At 41.9% G+C, this 18,232-nt stretch overlaps 2 protein-coding genes across 8 annotated transcripts in view; one reads left to right on the forward strand and one right to left on the reverse strand.

Annotated features, from left to right (window-relative positions):
• The window catches only part of ANKS1A (ankyrin repeat and sterile alpha motif domain containing 1A), a 177,836-nt gene extending 169,497 nt beyond the window's left edge, over positions 1–8,339 (reverse strand). For 5 of the 6 annotated variants that reach the window (XM_032340566.1, XM_032340564.1, XM_032340565.1 and 2 more), the window contains exon 1: positions 7,998–8,339. In XM_032340566.1, coding sequence (XP_032196457.1) covers positions 7,998–8,179 — 182 coding nt within the window. In that variant the 5' untranslated portion in view covers positions 8,180–8,339. The remainder of the gene's footprint in view (positions 1–7,997) is intronic. The other variant, XM_032340568.1, reaches the window with a different exon arrangement.
• Positions 8,340–9,280: 941 nt separating this feature from the next.
• On the forward strand, positions 9,281–18,089 carry TAF11 (TATA-box binding protein associated factor 11). Of its 2 annotated transcripts, XM_032340573.1 has the most exons (5): positions 9,371–9,833; positions 13,797–13,945; positions 16,248–16,335; positions 16,688–16,784; positions 17,423–18,089. In XM_032340573.1, exons 1-5 carry the CDS (start codon positions 9,663–9,665, stop codon positions 17,551–17,553), a joined length of 636 nt encoding a protein of 211 aa, XP_032196464.1. In that variant the 5' UTR covers positions 9,371–9,662; the 3' UTR covers positions 17,554–18,089. The 2 variants fall into 2 exon arrangements, with proteins under 2 accessions (XP_032196465.1, XP_032196464.1); XM_032340574.1 differs by lacking the exon at positions 16,688–16,784 and having other exon boundaries at positions 9,281–9,833; positions 17,423–17,479.
• The last annotated feature ends 143 nt before the right edge of the window (positions 18,090–18,232 follow it).

Raw genomic sequence — 18,232 nt, forward strand, 5'->3', positions numbered from 1 at the left:
TAACATTTAGCAGCCATAGATCAGTACATTACTTTCCAATCAGAAGGACCCAGGAGATGTAAGGGTCGTTTGAATTACTGTAAGAGTCCTCAAATACAATGGCATATGGGGTTTTTGCAATGGTTGGATACTCAAATTACATCTACTATTTTGAGTATATAAATGTTATAAGCATGAGTGTGCACAAAATGTTATATACACGACAGTGCATCCCAGTACTGTTCCAATAGCAGAAAACTAAAAACAAATGCATGTCTAATGGCGGAAGAGGGACTAAGTAAATTACAGTCCATACCCACTGTGGAATACCACTTATTCATTTAAAATGAAGTTGAAGAGAAAATGATAGGAAAGTGTTTATAATATATTAAATGAAGTTCTGAGACAAAGTACATACAGAACAATGTCATTTCTGCTCAAAACAAAACTAAACAAAAAAACAAAAAAACTTTTCAGAAAAAAAGACCAAGAATGAACACCAAAATTGAAACAGTTAATTCCTTTAGGTGGTGGAATTACAGAAGATTTTATTTCCTTCTTTGTGCTTTCACGTATCTAGCAATTTTTTATAATAAATACAAAGATCTATGATCCCTTATTTACAATTCAGATATCTAGAAATCTCTGAAAACAAATTTTTTAAAGTTAGTGGCAAACTAGTCAGGTATAAAACCTGCCTTAAACTGATACAGAGCTTCTTCAAATTTATCCCTTTTACTGTGAATATTGACAGATTTCACTGTGGTAATACGTTTCAGAGTGCTGACCCAGATTCTACTAGCAGCTTGCTATTACTCTCCAACAACCCCAAAATTTTGGATACTAAACCCCACAGTTTCAGACAAAAGATTGAGGATCTGTATCAGTTTGTAATTTGCCACTATTACCATTTGCTTCTAAAAATGGGACTCACATTTAAAAAGTCTGGGAGCTTCTGCTATCAATTATTATACATTTTGAAATGGCATCAATAGAAATCATTCCCATTTAATCAAAGGCGGCAAGCACTGGGCTCCCATCAGATGATTTTACAGCCAAGGTTTACCAAGTCTTTGGCCATGTGCCAGGCATTATGTTGCCTTCCATATTTTAGCTCATGTGATGCTGCTTCAGGAAGTACATACTATTCCAGGCCCATTATACACATACATATGAAGACACAGATGCTCAGAGAGGTTACATAACTTGCCTACCTCACAAGGCGGAGCTGCATCAGACCCTGACCTTCAGGAGCCATGCTATATCCCTCGCTAGTTAAGCAAGTCAGGGGGCAGTTCTGCTTCCTGGATTTTCTCCACCACTTTTAATAATGGTAATGATATCACAAGTTAAGCAGAGACAACTGACTCGTTTTAAAAACTCTTTTTGATTTGTTAACTAAACAAACTTGATCTACAAATTACTAAGAAAAGATAAATATGAAGCCATAACATATAATTCCTAGTATTACTACCATTAACTCTAACCACACCAAAGTTATTTGAAGATGTTCTATCAACGTAACAATGTAATTTTCTACACCACAGAAAATCTCCCAGTAATCTTTTGGAAATCAGTGTGTGGAACATTTTCTGAGAGCTGTCCAGAAGAAACCAAGTTCCTACCCACAGGAGAGCCTGACATTTCCAAGAACAAACTCTCCACTATCTACTTTTGGGGTTTCCCTGGTGTCTCTGGGCTATAAAACCCAGTAATTTACTTTCCCTCCTGTAAACTAGGGTAGAAACAGCCTTAATTTCCTTTTTGCAAACCAAAATTCAAAGCTGTTTGGGGTGAGCATACCAAGAGGAAAAAAAGAGTCTTCTGAAGGGATTTTTCTGGCCAAGGATGCAACTTTCACTGGGACCACAATCTCCCAGGACAAGTGAATATGTTTAAGCTGACTAGATACAAATCAAATTCTTCAGACCACAAGACTGTTTCACTGTGTCCAGTCTCTAATTTTCGTAACTAAGATGGTAAAAACCGAACTTCAACTGGGAGAATTCAGAAAAAGGGAAATGTCTGACTTTTCAAACTTCTGTTAAATTTATCTTTTTCTACAAGTACATGCCTTTCTTAGTTTAAGATAGGCATTATTTTTAGATATAAAATAACCACACAAAGTCATATTCTGCTTTACAGAAAGCAAAAATATACAGCAATTTCAAAATAAAGGGAAAGGACCGCTATCCCAATAAAATCATACTTTAAAGAGATATATTAAAGAAGTTCTTTAAAAACCATTTTTAATGAATTAAGAGGGTTTAGTGTAAGATCTAGAAAACTGTTATCCTAACGGATAGTTGTGTTTGGTTTTATTTTGTTGCGTTCACTGGAAAGAACGAGAAATTAGATCACACAAACCCATGAGACCCTGCTTCAGGACCTTGCATTCTATAGTCCTTGGTCAGCACTGTCCTCTTCCTTAGGATGTTAAAATCATTTTGCTCAAGTTAGGTATTATTCAAAAGAAATCTGGCTCCATGGGATGACAAAAGTAACAGGGCCATCATGAGAAAAGCTGTCTTGCCAAGCTACACAATCATTCTGGGGAGTGAACTTTGAAGGACCACTTCAATGGAATGGTTATGTTAACCATTTTTTTTTTTTAAGTCTGAATTCCTGACATAATTATTAGGAATCTTTCTTAAAAACCAATGAATAAGTTGTCATATCTTCTGATATTGGAAGAACTTTTTATTCTCCCCAAAGTGGGGTCCATTTTTCAAAAGCTTTCATTCTTCATTCCTTATTTCAAAAAGTATTTCTTATTTTGGCAAACTGTAGCTATTTCTGGACAGTCTCCCCCACCACCCAAAACATAGAGTAAAACCCAATTTATAGCCACATTTAATGCTATGGTCTATAAATTTTCCGATTTCTCCAGTAAGCCTCCTTGGCTTCTTTTCTTATTCACTCTTAAGCTTGAGAAATTAAGTACAGAATTCCCCTAAACCATGATATAATCTATTCCTTCATGCTAGCCTTTGATTTAGTTTCTCTGTGCTTCTGAACCCTCAGAAATGCATCTCACTTTTTTTTTAAATTTTATTTATTTATTTGGTGGACAGAGGTCACAAGTAGGCAGAGAGGCAGGCAGAGAGAAAGGGAGAAGCAGGCTCTCCACTGAGCAGAGAGCCCAATGCGGGGCTCGATCCCAGGACCCTGAGACCATGACCTGAGCCAAAGGCAGAGGCTTAACCCACTGAGCCACCCAAAGGCCCCTGCATTTCACTTTATATCGTTCACATATATCAGTATTTAGCTCATAATTCTATATACTTTTAATATATGATGTTTTCTTACAACATTTCCTTTTCTCAGGTATTTTTGCCCTTTAGTAGATAGAATTCACTTCCACCCAAATCTTACTGTCTTCTCATCTAGAATTTGCTTTCCTGGAAATCAGTAGTTTCAGTATGACCACCAACATATCAAACTCTGCATTACATGAGAATTTGTGCGCAGGCTGAAAAACACCATGAGTTAAACAGAAGTTTAACACAGTGCCTGTTCCAAGGTACTGACTGAAGGCATACATCTGTTCAACAATCAGAAAATGAAAATCATATTATATAAAGCAAAATTCATGCCACCCAGATCTTTCTAGGACTAGACATTTCAGGTAACTATGCTTTTAAATAATCTGTTGCTGCTTTTTTAAGTAACAAAAATTATATTTGAATCATTTTGGATAACAAAACTAAAATATGTTCTTCCTACTTCCATTAACATGCTACACTGAATATAATTTCATCTGTATCTGATGGCTAAAAGTCATAATAAACAGAAATTAAAGCACTAAGGTACAGTACAATGATGCCTGGGGCATAAGCAAGTGTGTAGGGCTATGCACATCTAAGTTAATAGTCTCAAATTACTAGTGGGGAAAAATTATGATAGATTTTAATTGCTTTTTCTCTTATTTTGTCAGTTGGTCACACAGACATATGCTGCTATAAATGCCATAAGGAAACAGACCATGTATCAGGAGAGGGGCTAATTTTAAGTACCTACTATGTCCTGGGTCTCAGCTAAACTTTGCAGCACACATAGCAATCCGCCTGGGCACAAAGTAGATGACAGGTAAACACTAGATAAACGAACATCACTAATGCACCTACCTAAGTAGGCGATCTCCCTTATGTACTATCTCTAATCTGCCATAGCCCAGAAAACACACTCTGAAGTGTTAAAGAACCTCATTTATAATATGTCTGGCATGGTACTTTCCATACAGCAGGGATGGTATGGCAAAACTGCACGGGCTGAACTGACCTGAGGATGGTTAACAGGGAGCATTTACAATGAGCATTCCACAAGAAACTATGGAAGTATCTTACACACAGTATCTAAGATGATACTTACAACACAAACTATACTGTCCCCATTTTACAGATGTAGAAATTGAGGCTCCAAGCAGGTGCATAATTTGTATAAAATCAAGCAGCTAGTCTCTGGGGGGAGTATACTGTGAATTCAGGCAGGCGGACTGCGGAACAATATACTGTACTGCCTTGGAATAAATATGCAGTAAATACGTGAAGGTCCAAAAGACATGAAGTTTATAACAACTTTTTTTTTTTTTTAAAGATTTTATTTATTTACTTGACAGAGAGAGATCACAAGTAAGCAGAGAGGCAGGCAGAGAGAGAGGGGGAAGCAGGCTCCCCGCTGAGCAGAGAGCCCGATGTGGGGCTCGATCCCGGGACCCTGAGACCATGACCTGAGCTGAAGGCAGAGGCTTTAACCCACTGAGCCACCCAGGCACCCCTATAACAACTTTTTTTCCCTAAAAGTTTTTGCTGACTTTCTGATTCTCTGGTACGTTCTCAACTGGTGAGTGTTACTATAGGTAAATATTATACTAACAGGACAAAGCAATAAACTAGGAAAGCTAGCCAAGTAAAGTATAAGCCAGTGAGCTACTGTACACTCCAGATGATGGGTTCCAAACAAGTAGAAGCCTGAGAGATCTGTGTGTATTAGGGTCATTAGGGAGGGCTTTAAGAAGTTAAGACCTGGGACGCCTGGGTGGCTCAGTTGGTTAAGCAGCTGCCTTCGGCTCAGGTCATGATCCCAGCGTCGTGGGATAGAGTCCCACATCGGGCTCCTTGCTCCGCAGGGAGCCTGCTTCTCCCTCTGCCTCTGCCTTCCACTCTGTCTGCCTGTGCTCGCTCTCACTCTCTCTCTCTCTGACAAATAAATAAATAAAATCTTAAAAAAAAAAAAAAAAAGAAGTTAAGACCTAAGCCCAAGAAGTGTAGGAATAAAGAGATGGGGTGAGAGAGGGAACATTCTGTAGCTTAAGAGTAAATATAAAACCTTTGTGGAACTGGGGGGGGGGGTCGTAAATAGATGAATGGGGCAAACACACATATTGGTTTAGAACACTTATATCCACTGCAGCTGTAAGCTCCCATTCGTGCCAGCTTTTCTTGGTCAAACAGCTGGACAGACACATGTTGCAGTGGCACTACTAGTGAGGGTGGGGTACGGCAGCTAATGTAAAGGCCAGACCTGAAGCTATGATTCCACAGCTCTTGTTAAGGGTCTTTGGAGGTGGGGAGTGTGGGACAGGGAAATTCCCAAACCTAAAAAGGGAGGACATGCTGACCTAGGGATTATTTAAACATAATGTCAGTTGCTCAGAAATCTTTCACTAGGTTGAACAAGAATCACCTCTAATTAATGACACACCTAGTGTAACTAGTGCCTGCAGAGCCTCCCTGCCCCTAGGAATCCCAGGGATGACAGGCTGGGGCTGCTCTTAGGCCACCTACCATCTCCATAAGAGACACAAGAGCAAGTCAGGGGTCAGCTGTCTTATGCAAGGAAATGGAGACACATGCACACTTTATGACAAGAGACTGGACATTTTAGCATGAGGCCCAAAGTAAAAATGCTGTGGTCAACAAAGATTTCCTAGTCTTGCTTAACTACATGGCAGCGAAATCCTCAGCAAAATTTCAACAGTCTCTGAGTGTGAGCCGTAAAAGTAATTTGATCCGTACTTGAAGGTGGGAGATATTTGAAAGTTTCTCACTTCAGCAGGATATACTAGGGGTTAAGGTATTTCTGGCAAACCTCCAAATGCTACACTATTCAGCTAATTAAAGATAGTCACCTCCAAACTTGTATAGTCTTTCTCTCATCTCTCAGACATCAGAACTACAGATATATCAAAGTAACGCAGGGGTTGGGCGGGGGAGTAATCCAGGGAAGATATGAAACCGAATGTATGCATTTGAAGTACATCTTTTAAGGGGTGCCTGGGTGGCTCCGTCAGTTAAGCATCTGCCTTCAGCTCAGGTCATGATCTCAGGGTCCTGGGATCAAGTAAGGCATTGGGCTCTCTGCTCAGTGGGGAGCCTGCTTCTCTCTCGGCCTCTGCTCCTCTCCCCCTGCTCGTGTTCTCTTTTCCTCAACAATAAATAAATAAAATCTTAAAAAAAAAAATCTAATGAATACCCATCAGTTGTCAGGCACTGCTCTAGGGACTGGGACTATAAACTTAAGAAAGACTAAGTCACTCTGAAAGATGGAAGTGTACCCCATTCATTATTATTACCCTTTATCATGCCCAACCACTTGAGGCTACAGGCAGGAAGTTCTTCTAGTGCCCCACTAGCACCAGATAAGTTTCCTTTCCTGCTTCTGCCTCTGATCATGGCTTCCCAGCCTGGAATGCTCTCACTGTACTTCACCTATCTAAATCTTTACATCCTTCAAAGCCAGCTGAAGTCCTCCTCCTGGAAGCTCTGGTCTCTATCTCATTCCCAAAGTTATGCCTCATTTCTCTGAACTACTAACAATTACTGCCAGTACCACCATCAGCCTATTTAGAAATCTGTCATCCTCTAAGAGATACTTTTATTCATTCAATGAATCCTGAGTACCAACTGTGTGACAGCATTGTTCTAGGAGCTGGAGAAAGGGCAGCAAAGAGCACTGGTTTTAACCTCCCCAAAAGAACTCCTGGGGACAGTTCTTCTCTTATACTGCTTTTTAAAAATCTTCCTGTGTAGACCTCGGTTTGTACTCAGTGCTTAATACCTAACAATATATCAGGCCCTTGGGCTGCTTTGGTCCAAGCTCACTCAAATTGAAGTTATATAAACTAAGGGGGAACAAAAGCCAACAAAGCCCTTTCTAAATGAACTTCCACTTCTTAAAAACCTCAAAAGAACAAGGAAGGAAAAGAAAACAGGCAATGAAAGTGCTGCTGAACAAACACATTTTACTCACACTGACAAAGCACCTCCAATTCCCCCCTCCAAGCCATGCAAAAGTGACCTTTTTCTCTCAAAATCGATACATCTCCAGATTCAAGGGTTTAACAACAGGTCTCAGAGAACTTTAAAGCACCCCTGAGCTTCCTAAACCAGTCTTTCTAAATCTTTGTTTCTTGACGAATAAACCCCTTAATGAATCCTGCATATGCCACTTAGCAGACTAATCCAGTGAGGTTCACTACAACGAGCTAGAATTTGAGCTTTAAACACAAGAGGGACTAAAGTTATACTTTGAACGTAATAAATCCAGACACAATGTTAATATAAACAAAAGCCAGGTCCTGCGGAGCGTGGTGGAAGGGGAATCAAGAGAATTTCCTCCAGGTGAGCGGCGAGATTCTGCAAGGCGTGGAAGATTCTGCAGGAGGTGAGGGATATTTAAAATAAATACTTCTTTGCTCTGAAGTGGCTTGTGAGATAGGACAGTTGGCACCCTACAGCGGGCGAGGGTGAAGCCGGGCTGTGCCATGCGGCGGCGGCGGCTGCCACCTGGGCACTCCCACCATTCTCCTCAGCTGGGTCAGGATGCGAGACGAGAGCCCGGCGCCGCGCAGACCCGCACCCGCGCTCCTCGCCCCGTGGGCCGCCCGCCCTCGACCCGGGGCACCCAGCAAACACACCCGGTCGGGTCTCAGAAGCGCGGACCTCTCTGGAGACCCAGAAGACGGGCGGGGGAGAGGGGGTCTCCGGGCGGCCGTCCAGCCCCGGGGCGTTACTCACCTGAGCAGACTGGAGAGGGGATGGCTCGAGGACCCGAGGCCGCCGCCGCCGCCGCTCCCGGAGGAGCCGCCGCCGCCGCCGCCCCCGAAGCCTGAGGAGAGCCGCTTCCCGGACAGCAGCTTCTCTACGGCCGGGAGGTGCCCTGTGCGGGCTGCCTCCAGCAGCTCCTGCTCCTTCCCCATCCCCAGGGCCACCGCCCCCTGGACCCCCTTCCCAGGGCTGCGGCCGAGCCCGCTCCGGCTCCCAAACTTTCCGTCTCCGGGCAACGCACCCCCCAAACCGGCCGGAGACACCACCCCCCCTCCCCCCCGCCTTTTCGCCCCAAGAGCGCGTCACTTCCGGGATCTGGCGTCACGCGTCACCGCGCCCCCGCGCCCCGCCCCCTTGCCCACCTAGCTGGGCGGGGCTCGGCCGACGGGTACAGGTGTCTTTGGTCTGCGGGAAATGGACCCGGATCTGCGGAGATAGGCCTCCGGGGGCAAGAGGAAAACGCCTTGTAGATACCCGCTGTACAGGTGGAAGGGAGCAAACGGGTCCCACCTGTATGCGCCTACCAAAGTGCGCTCCTTCCCCAAAGGTTTTGGGAGCCCTCAGGAAATACGGTAAATTCACCCAGGCAGCGTAGAAACAAAGAGAGAAATATGGTAACGCGCACCTACATTTCCAAGCCCATTCTTTCAGCACGTATAAGTTAAATATGTGGTGAATGTGGAGACCTAATGATGCAGAGGTAAATAAAATGCACCGCCCCGTACCTCAATGAGGGAAGAGAGGAAGAATTTTAAATAGAAACATCTCTACTTCTTCATGGCCCCAATTTCTGAAATGGCTTGTTAAAGTGAATAGTGCAAAAAAGTTGAAGAAGAAGAAGAAGAAGACCTCCCTTCCCAGCAGGATTTGCTTCCTCTTGCTTTTGATGAGATTAACTAAACTGACATAAGAAGTCACGTTTGTGAAACCGACCTCAATCTTGAGGACTGGTGAACTGGAAAACTCACTTTATTGGGTAGAAACTATGTGTTTTTGCTACTAGAACTGTTCCTAGCTCGAAGTAAGCGGTCAAAAGTTGTGGATTGGATTCAAATGGATTGGATCAATTCTGTTCAAACCATATGATTTTTTTTTTTTTAAGGTATTTAAGGAACCGAACAGAAATGCTGGAGACTCACACAGGCCCACGGTCTCTACCCAACTGAAATGTACGAGGTTGAGTCCCTGCCTAAGTTTTATCAGATAGCCGCATCCCACTACACGGGCCATGACGGAATTGAGTTTTCTCCCGTCCCCAAACTTTACTCTGAAGAAAGCGGATTAAGGAGTTAACTACGTTTTTAGAAAGGCAGAAGTTTCGGGGAAGCAGAGGAGTCCTTCAGTAAACAATACAACTATCCTTTACAAATGCTGATTTCCCAACGTGGAAGGAAAATCCACAAACTGAATTTTGTACCCTGAATCCTCCCTCTCCATCCGCCACCAACCAATTCAGAGTTAAAACGGAGCCCCGAAGTCTACTACGCGGGCTTCAAACTGTACCCTCCGAGGAGCCGTAGAAGTGATGTTATCATAGCGCGACGACAGGAAGTAAGCTTGCGGGCTGCTGTATTACACTAGGTCGGGAGCTCCAGAGCTGTCAGGACTGCGATCTCTCCCCTTTTCCTTGCTGCTATGGATAATGCCTGCGAGTCGCCCACGGAAAAAGGAGGAGAAACAGGGGAGCCAGATGAAACGGCCGCTGCTCCCCGGGGCCCAGGAGCTACCGACACGGACGGAATCCCGGAGGAAACTGACGGGGACGGAGATGGGGACTTGAAAGAAGCGACTGCCGAAGAAAGCGAGGTAGGGAGAGAAGTGTTGATGAGGCCAGAGATTGTTACTGCTTGCTGGACCGGCTTTCTGGTTGGTCCCTGCCAAGCTAACTCGAACTCATCATGACTCCTTCCAGATCTGCGAAGGTGGATGGGGAGAGGGAGAAAACAAAACAAAACTGTAATGCTGGTTCGGTTCTAGACACCCAGCCATTGGGTTAATACTTTTATTCCCTCCCCTTAGATATCAAGGCTTCTTCGAAGGGAGGTTTTTTTTTTTTTTTTTTTTTTTTTTTTTTAAAGTAAACTCTATTCCCAAGGTGGGGCTTGAACTCAACGACCGTGAAATCAAGAGTGGCTTGGTCTATGCAGGGAGTCACTCAGGCGCCCCTAAGGGACTCTGACATAGCCTCAAGGTTTTTCTGGTGAGGAAATAGGGATCTGATGTCACACTAAGACTTAACCCAAGAGCTAGAACCCAGGATTCCTAGTACTCCTTTGACCGAAATATGGTTTTTCCTAGATGTTCCTCAAGCATAACTTTGTCATTATGTTAGGTCCGTTATTAAACGAAATGAGACTGACGCAAAGTGAAAGTTATGCAAAGCTTTATTCTATGCCAAGCATTAGAAGTCAAACTGACCAGCCCTGGCCGTCTCCGAAGAGAGCGACCACCCCCAGCTTATAGGCTCAAGAATTGACTGACTGACCGGTCAGGGTCGCCTTCGAAGAGACGGACTACCCCCAGGCTACAGGCTTAAGAATTGACTGACCAGTCAGGGCCGCCTCCGAAGAGAGCGACCCCTCCCAATCTTACAGGCTGCCTTTTATTGGGTGAAACTGCAACCCGTATCTTGGTATCTTAGCCCACCGGGTTTGTGTGTCTCTTGTTGATTGGCTAGTTCCATCTGGTCTGGTGACTTGTTATTTAAGATTACCCCATACCAGGAACGGTTACAAATAGTACTTTCTAGGAAGGCTTAGTCAGTTAATTATTCAGTGTGAATAATTAGTTAATTTTTCAGTGTGAATAATAAGATGGTGGTCCTTCCCAAGATGGAGTCGTTTTGATTTGGGCAAGACCTTCTCACTGTTACAAACAGTACTTCGTACTGATTAGATGTCTCCATCTGGCTTGACTCGTCCTTGTATTCTGGGCTCTGCTATCAGGAACTAGCTGACTACATTTTACTGGTTTTCCAGACTTCTAAGTAAGTTCCTCTGGGAGGCAGGGTCAATTTAAGTTCACTGCACAAACAACAAAATGGCTTTTAACCGAGATGGAGTTGCTCTGGCTAAATAGGTCCTTATATTTATATGCTGCAGAATCTTTCAAGGAAGACTTTGTTACTGGATTAGCCATTTTTACCCTCTTTGGACATTTAACTATTACCAGTGACCTGGGTGTTAATGTCCAAAGGTCTCTACAGCATAAATACCCCAAACCCATCAGTTGTGCCACCCGAAGAGCTCAGCAGTGTTGCCTAACTGAGCATCAATCGGGGATGTCAGTGTTCTTTCAGTTCCATTTCTAGAAATAGAATTTGGGGGTCTTAGAGCTTCTGTGGGACTTAAAGAGATCATGGGGCAGGACATTGGATTAAATAGAAACAGTCTTTCAGAGCACTAAGTGGCATCAAGATAAAGTAAGAACTTTTAGAAAAAGAAAAATGTGATGAAATTATTTTAAGAAGGAACCTTTAAAACAGATCTGAAGGACAGAAAAGATGTGAATAATTGGCTTAGTCGCATAAAGATCTCACTAGTTGCACCCAACAGAAGATAAAATTTTTTTTATCTGAAACACTTTCTAAAAATTGATCATCTAGGGGCACCTGGATGGCCCAGTTGTTAAGCGGCTGCCTTCAGCTTAGGTCATGATTCCAGAGTCCTGGGATCTGACCTCACATCAGGCTCCCTGCTCAGCAGGGAGTCTTCTTCTCCCTCCCCCTGCTCTTGTGTGCTCACTTGGTGCAGGCGCTCTCTTTCTCTCTCTAAAGATGAAATAAAATCTTTTTTTTAAAAAAAGTGATCACATACCATACCACGAAGAAAAACACAAACTCTTAAAAGCAGAAATCAAAACACGTCACATCCTGTTAGTACAGTGCAATAAACCTAAAATTAATAATGCAAAGCTTCTCCCCACCCTCACTCCCCCCACCAAAAAAACTAGCACCTGGATATTTTAAACTTTTTAAAGTAGGCTTTAGGTTAAAGAAATAAACAAAGGGAACAGTACATTAAATCCTGTGGCCAAAACTTTATTTAAAGAAAAATTCATAGCTTTATATATTTTTATTAATAAACAGGAGATGCTGAAAATGAGCACCCAACTCAAGAAACCAGAAAAAGAACAACAGGGGCTCCTGGGTGCCTCAGTTGGTGAAGTGTCTGCCTTCAGCTCAGGTTGTGATCCCGAGGTCCCAGGATCCAGCTCCACGGCAGGCTCCCTTCTAAAATAGGGGCCCCCAACCCCCCAACTCATGCTCTATTAAATAAACAAAATCTTTTAAATTTGAAAATCTAAGAAAAATGGCTCATTTGGGGGGAAATATAAATCATCCAAACTGAAGCACAGAGAGGTTAGAAAACTTGTACTAAATAGGTAACTAGAGAAGAACTTGAAAAGTGTTTTTAAAGGTATACTGCCGGGGTGCCTGGGTGGCTCAGAGGGTTAAGCCTTTGCCTTTGGCTCGGGTCATGATCTCAGGGTCCTGAGATAGAGACCCACATCGGGCTCTCTGCTCAGCGAGGAGCCTGCTTCCGCCTCTCTCTCTGCCTACCTGTAATCTGTCAAATAAATAAATAAAATTTAAAATTTTTTTTAAAAATAAAGGTATACTGGGACGCCTGGGTGGCTCAGTTGGTTAAACAGCTGCCTTCGGCTCAGGTCATGATCCCAGCGTTCTGGGATCGAGTCCCACATCGGGCTCCTTGCTCCACAGGGAGCCTGCTTCTCCCTCTGCCTCTAGCCTGCCACTCTGTCTGCCTGTGCTTGCGCTCTGTATCTCTCTCTCTAACAAATAAATAAAATCTTTAAAAAAAAAATAAAAATAAAAATAAAGGTATACTGCCTTCACTTTCACCTAGGCACCCCACCTCAACCCTGTCATATTCCTGTATGAGTTTTTGTGAGTTCCTCTTTGGGAAAAACAGGTTAAATCCCGTTAATGAGGTTTGTTGTGTCTTTTGATTTTAATTGCTATTAAACAGACGTTAAACATCTAGCATGAGTAAACCTATGCTAAAGGCTTATGTGGGGAGAGATAAATAACAAGAGTCAAACTACCTTCAAAAAGTTTTCAGTCTAGTAATGGAATATAAATATGTGCATGATACAATACAGTGAGAGGAAGAAATGAGCACTACATGTGGGAGAAGTTCACTTATAAGTTCCAAATCCAGGGGCGCATGGCTAGCTCAGTCAATAGAACATGTGACTCTTGATCTCAGGGTCATGAGTTCGAGCCCCATGCTAGGGGTAGAAGTTACTTTAAAAAAAAACGATTTCAAGTTCCAAATCCAAAGAAACACTGTTTTGATGAGAAGGTGCCTCGTTTTTAATATTCTTTCCAGATGGAATCATCAGCAAAAAAGAGATCTATAGATTTAGAGGCAAAAGAGCTGGCTGGCTGGAGAGGACTTTTCTCTCATCCCCTTTAAAGAATGAGGTCAGGAAGGTGGGCTCAAGGGGAGGGAATGTTTTTCATGATTCTTGGCACATCATTTCTTTTGTAAACATACTAGAGCTATGAGCACAGCTAAACTGGAAAACTGGATTATTTGGCTGGTTTTCTTTCCACAGGTGGGCTATATAAACTTCTATAGGGGAGAGAGTGCATCTTACTCATGATGATGGTACACGCCAGTGTCTGGAATCAAAAACCTATTGAATAATGGATTTGTTGTGTTGTAATGAGAATGAGATCTTACCTTGCCCAAGGCTGGAAAGTAAGTCACATATATAATGGGGTTTCTTTCATCTTTTCAGCTCAAGAGTCAGGATATCTCAGATTTAACAGCAGTTGAAAGGGAAGACTCATCTTTACTTACTCCTGCAGCCAAAAAAATGAAAATAGATACCAAAGAAAAGAAAGAGAAGAAGCAAAAAGTGGATGAAGATGAGATTCAAAAGATGCAGTAAGTCACTTTCTGATTTTTTTCCCCCATGTCAGAACTCTAACTTGACCACACAAAGTTAATAAATTCTTTTGGCCTTTAAATTTTTTTCCTTTTTTGTATTGAAAAAATAATAAAGCAAATAATACCTTGTGTTACATTTAAGGAAATATAAATAAGTAAAAATAACATCAGCAGAGATAAAAACTAAATATTCTGGTGTATGGGCTCTAAGATATTTTCTATACATATATATCTAGAAATAAATTTTTTCAAAGATGTTACTCTTTGTAACCTATTTTTCACATTATGTATGGTGAATGTTTTCCATGTCAATAATTATATATCTAGGTCGTAACTTTTTTAAAAAATGAAATAGCTTCATTGTGGGGTTTTTTTGTTATTTTTTTTTTTTTTTTAAGATTTTATTTTTAAGTAATCTCTGCACCTAACATGGGGCTTAAACCCACAACCCCAGGATCAAGAGTCACACACTCCACTGGACTGAGCCAGCCAGGCACCCCTCATGGTGTTTTCTGATTGTAAAAGTAGTATGGGCTCATGCAAATTATTCTGAGAATATAGAAAAATGGAAAAAATAATTACCTATAATCCCACTACCCAGAGTTAACCCTGGGTATATATTTGATTATATACTTTTTCAGATTTGGGGGTTTTTTGGGTTTTTTTTTGTTATTATTATTGTTGTTGTTTTCAGACTTGTTTTTACCATTTGATATGTATAGCTAAATATTTTTAGTAAATATGCCCATAAATCATCAGTTGCAATGCTGCATTATATTCCATCATGCAGATGAATTATTTAATCAGTCCCTGTAGTTCTTTTTTTTTTTCTCTTTTTCTCTTGACACCATTTTGATGAGATGAGTATCTTTGAGCACATCTTTGCATACTGGTCCATTTATTTCCTAAATAAACTCCTGGAAGTCAATCGCCAGTTCAGACAGTATAAATATTTTCAAAGGCTCTTCATACACATTTCCAGATTCTTCCCCAGAAAAGTTGTTATACTTCACACTCTACCAGCAGATATGAGTTTGTGTCCTCCTATTCTTACTAAATACCATTCTTTATAATACTTGTCTGGTTCGGGCGCCTGGGTGGCTCAGTGGGTTAAGCCTCTGCCTTCGGCTCAGGTCATGATCTCAGGGTCCTGGGATCGAGCCCCGCATTGGGCTCTCTGCTCATCGGGGAGCCTGCTTCCCCCTCTCTCTCTGCCTGCCTCTCTACCTACTTGTGATCTCTGTCTGTCAAATAAATAAATAAAATCTTAAAAAAAAAAAAACTTGTCTGGTTCATGAAAAATGTTATTTTAGTTTATCCTTTTATTTTTTTATTTTTTCAAGATGTTATTTATCTACCTGACAGAGAGAGAGAGAGCACAAGCAGGGGCAATAGCAGAGGGAGAGGGAGAAGTAGGCTCCCCACCAAGCAGGGAGCCCGATGCAGGGCTCCATCCCAGGACCCCGAGAACACAACCCGAACCAAAGGCAGACACTCAACCATCTGAGCCACCCAGGTGCCCCGGTGTTTCATTTTCATTTCTTTAGTTAATAGTAGTTATTTTTTTCCCCTGAATTCACCATTGGTATTTTTGTAAACTCCCTGTTCGTGTCCTTTGCTCGTTCTCTAAATTAATACAGCTTTTTATTTATTTGAAAGTATTAAGAGCATTAACTCTTTTACATATATTTTAAGAACATTTCCCCCAAGTGGGTTAATGTTGAAAACTACTGGTTTGAATATAAAATTTATGCATCAAAATTTTACCATCAGTGTGTGGTAAGGTAGAGTTAACGGGGAGAGAGAGCCACATGCTGAAAACACAGTTCGTGCAATCTAGATAGTGTAGTATACTGTGATCAACGTTGTTGTTTAAGTTTTTGTTCTTAGTAAAGTAGAAGGAAAGTTGTGTTTCTCTTTTTCTCAAGTTCCTTAAGAGTAAAAATGCTTTGGAGCACCTGGGTGGCTCAGTTGGTTGAGCATCTGCCTTCATAAGTTGAAGTGGTCGTGATCCCAGGATCCTAGGATCGAGACCTACATTGGGCTCCTTGCTCAGCAGGAAGCCTGCTTCTCCCTCTGCCTGCTGCTCCCCCTGCTTGTGCTTTCTCTCTGTCAAATAAATTAATTTTTAAAAAAGTAAAAATGCTTTATCTTCACTCCTTGTAAGCACCAAGCCTAATGCTATTGACCCCTTGAAAATTCTTTTCCTAGTTGTCTGAGATTTGCTTTTATTGAAGTGATAATTTATCTTAAGTATTTGTTCTTGTAAGCCAACTCAATTACCTGAATCTTTGTCTAGAATCCTGGTTTCTTCTTTTTCGGAGGAGCAGCTGAACCGTTACGAAATGTATCGCCGGTCAGCCTTCCCTAAGGCAGCCATTAAGAGGGTAAGGATGTACAGCTATACTTGATTTCCATTGGTTATGAGAGCTGAACTAGACTCGAGAGCTATGTCCGTAAGCATTCTGAGTGGAGTGTTAGTCAAGGTGGTGGATCATTCATGCAGGAAAATAAAAATAACATGCCCTTCAATTATCAGTGAGAGTTTTGTGTTCCAGGGATAGGGTCTCAACATATAGGTTAATATACACCCAAATCCTTGTTTTAATTGTCTTAATTTCAACATCCAGCCTTTAGCAAACACTTTCTGCTTTTTTGGGAAAAAAAAATTCTTAGGGGTACCATATTCCAAAGCTAGTTCTTGCCTATATTAATCATAATCTTTTGCCCTTTTTTAAGCTGATCCAGTCCATCACGGGCACCTCTGTGTCTCAGAATGTTGTTATTGCTATGTCTGGTATTTCCAAGGTTTTCGTCGGGGAGGTGGTAGAAGAAGGTGAGTTATTATTGATACACATATGAGATTGAACCTCTGGTGGTCTTACTTTCAAGACTATCTATACTAAGGGACCTGGTAAAGCACTTGTGGGAGTTTGCATTTGCACTAGGAGTTGACCACGTGGGGCACCTGTATTCTGGAGAGCATGACCATTATTCCTCAAAAGTTTTAATACTCAGAGGCAAGGAAACATCTGGGAAAACTCCTTTCTGGATTCCTGTCCTCAGGCCAGGGTGACAGAAGTGGACTTAATATTTTTCTCCAATGGACTTAGCTCATTTCTGTTTGCCAAATTAAAGACACAAGAAAAGCAATCACTGGGTGCTGACCAGTGTGATATGATGAGTTGTCCCTGATGTTACGACCTATGGGACCTGCCCTTTGTCTGTCAAGGGAAGAACCTGGCTGCTGTGTATTGCTAATCCCATCAGTTAAACTTTTTCTTTTTAAGCAGAAGTTATGTTTTAAACTGTTGCCCATTATACTAAAGCTAACGTAGTATGTTTTATAGCATTCTCTTAAGAAGGGACAGTATCTTGGCTTATTTCCTCAGCAAGCTTAAGAAGGATTATGGGGATTATGTGATATGATGTCCTTGTGTGACAATGAAACTTTTCTTTTTGTCCTCTGTTTAGCACTGGATGTGTGTGAGAAGTGGGGAGAAATGCCACCACTACAACCCAAACATATGAGGGAGGCTGTTCGGAGGTTAAAGTCGAAGGGTCAGATTCCCAACTCAAAGCACAAAAAAATCATCTTCTTCTAGACCAAAGCCTAGAAAGGCCTGGTACTGAAGGGAAAAGTGCTGGTTCCAGACTTGCTGCTGCATGAGACTTTCACACTGGTGCTTTCTTATCTTGGTCCTCCAAGGATTCCATGATGATTTTAATGTCTTTCTTGGAACTCTGATACTCATCACATCTAAAGGCATGCAGCCTGTTTCATACCTGCCTTGACTAAATATTGGGACCTTTGGGCATTTTGAGGCATTTAACTGTTTCTGACTAGTTGGAAGAAGGTACATGGGCCTTAAGCATCTTCTAGACAGGGAAGCTGCTTTCAGAGAGAAAACCTTTCCAAGAGAGCTTCGACGGTTTCGCACTGAAGCATGAAGTTGCTATGACTTAGGTTGTTTCTTCCTTCTGGTTTTAAGTAGATGAAACAACCAGAAATTATGACTTGAGACACTCTACCATGAAGAACACAGTGATAGCAACAGTAGTGGAAAAATTAGTCCCTGTAAAGATGTAAAGTTCTCCTATGGATTTTGGTGAGTGATCATTAAACTGTTTTCCAACTTGCCATATGTGTATTCATTTTCTGTCTGGCCGGTTGGAATGGGGAGTAGTTCATCATTCTTCTCTGGTGTCAGAATAGAACTGGTCTTGGCTTTTTTTGAAAATTTGAGCCCTTCCCATTTTCTATTAGAATCATTAAAATTTTAT

Source organism: Mustela erminea, chromosome 4 (genome assembly GCF_009829155.1).
Source record: "Mustela erminea isolate mMusErm1 chromosome 4, mMusErm1.Pri, whole genome shotgun sequence".
Classification (NCBI taxonomy): domain Eukaryota; kingdom Metazoa; phylum Chordata; class Mammalia; order Carnivora; family Mustelidae; genus Mustela; species Mustela erminea.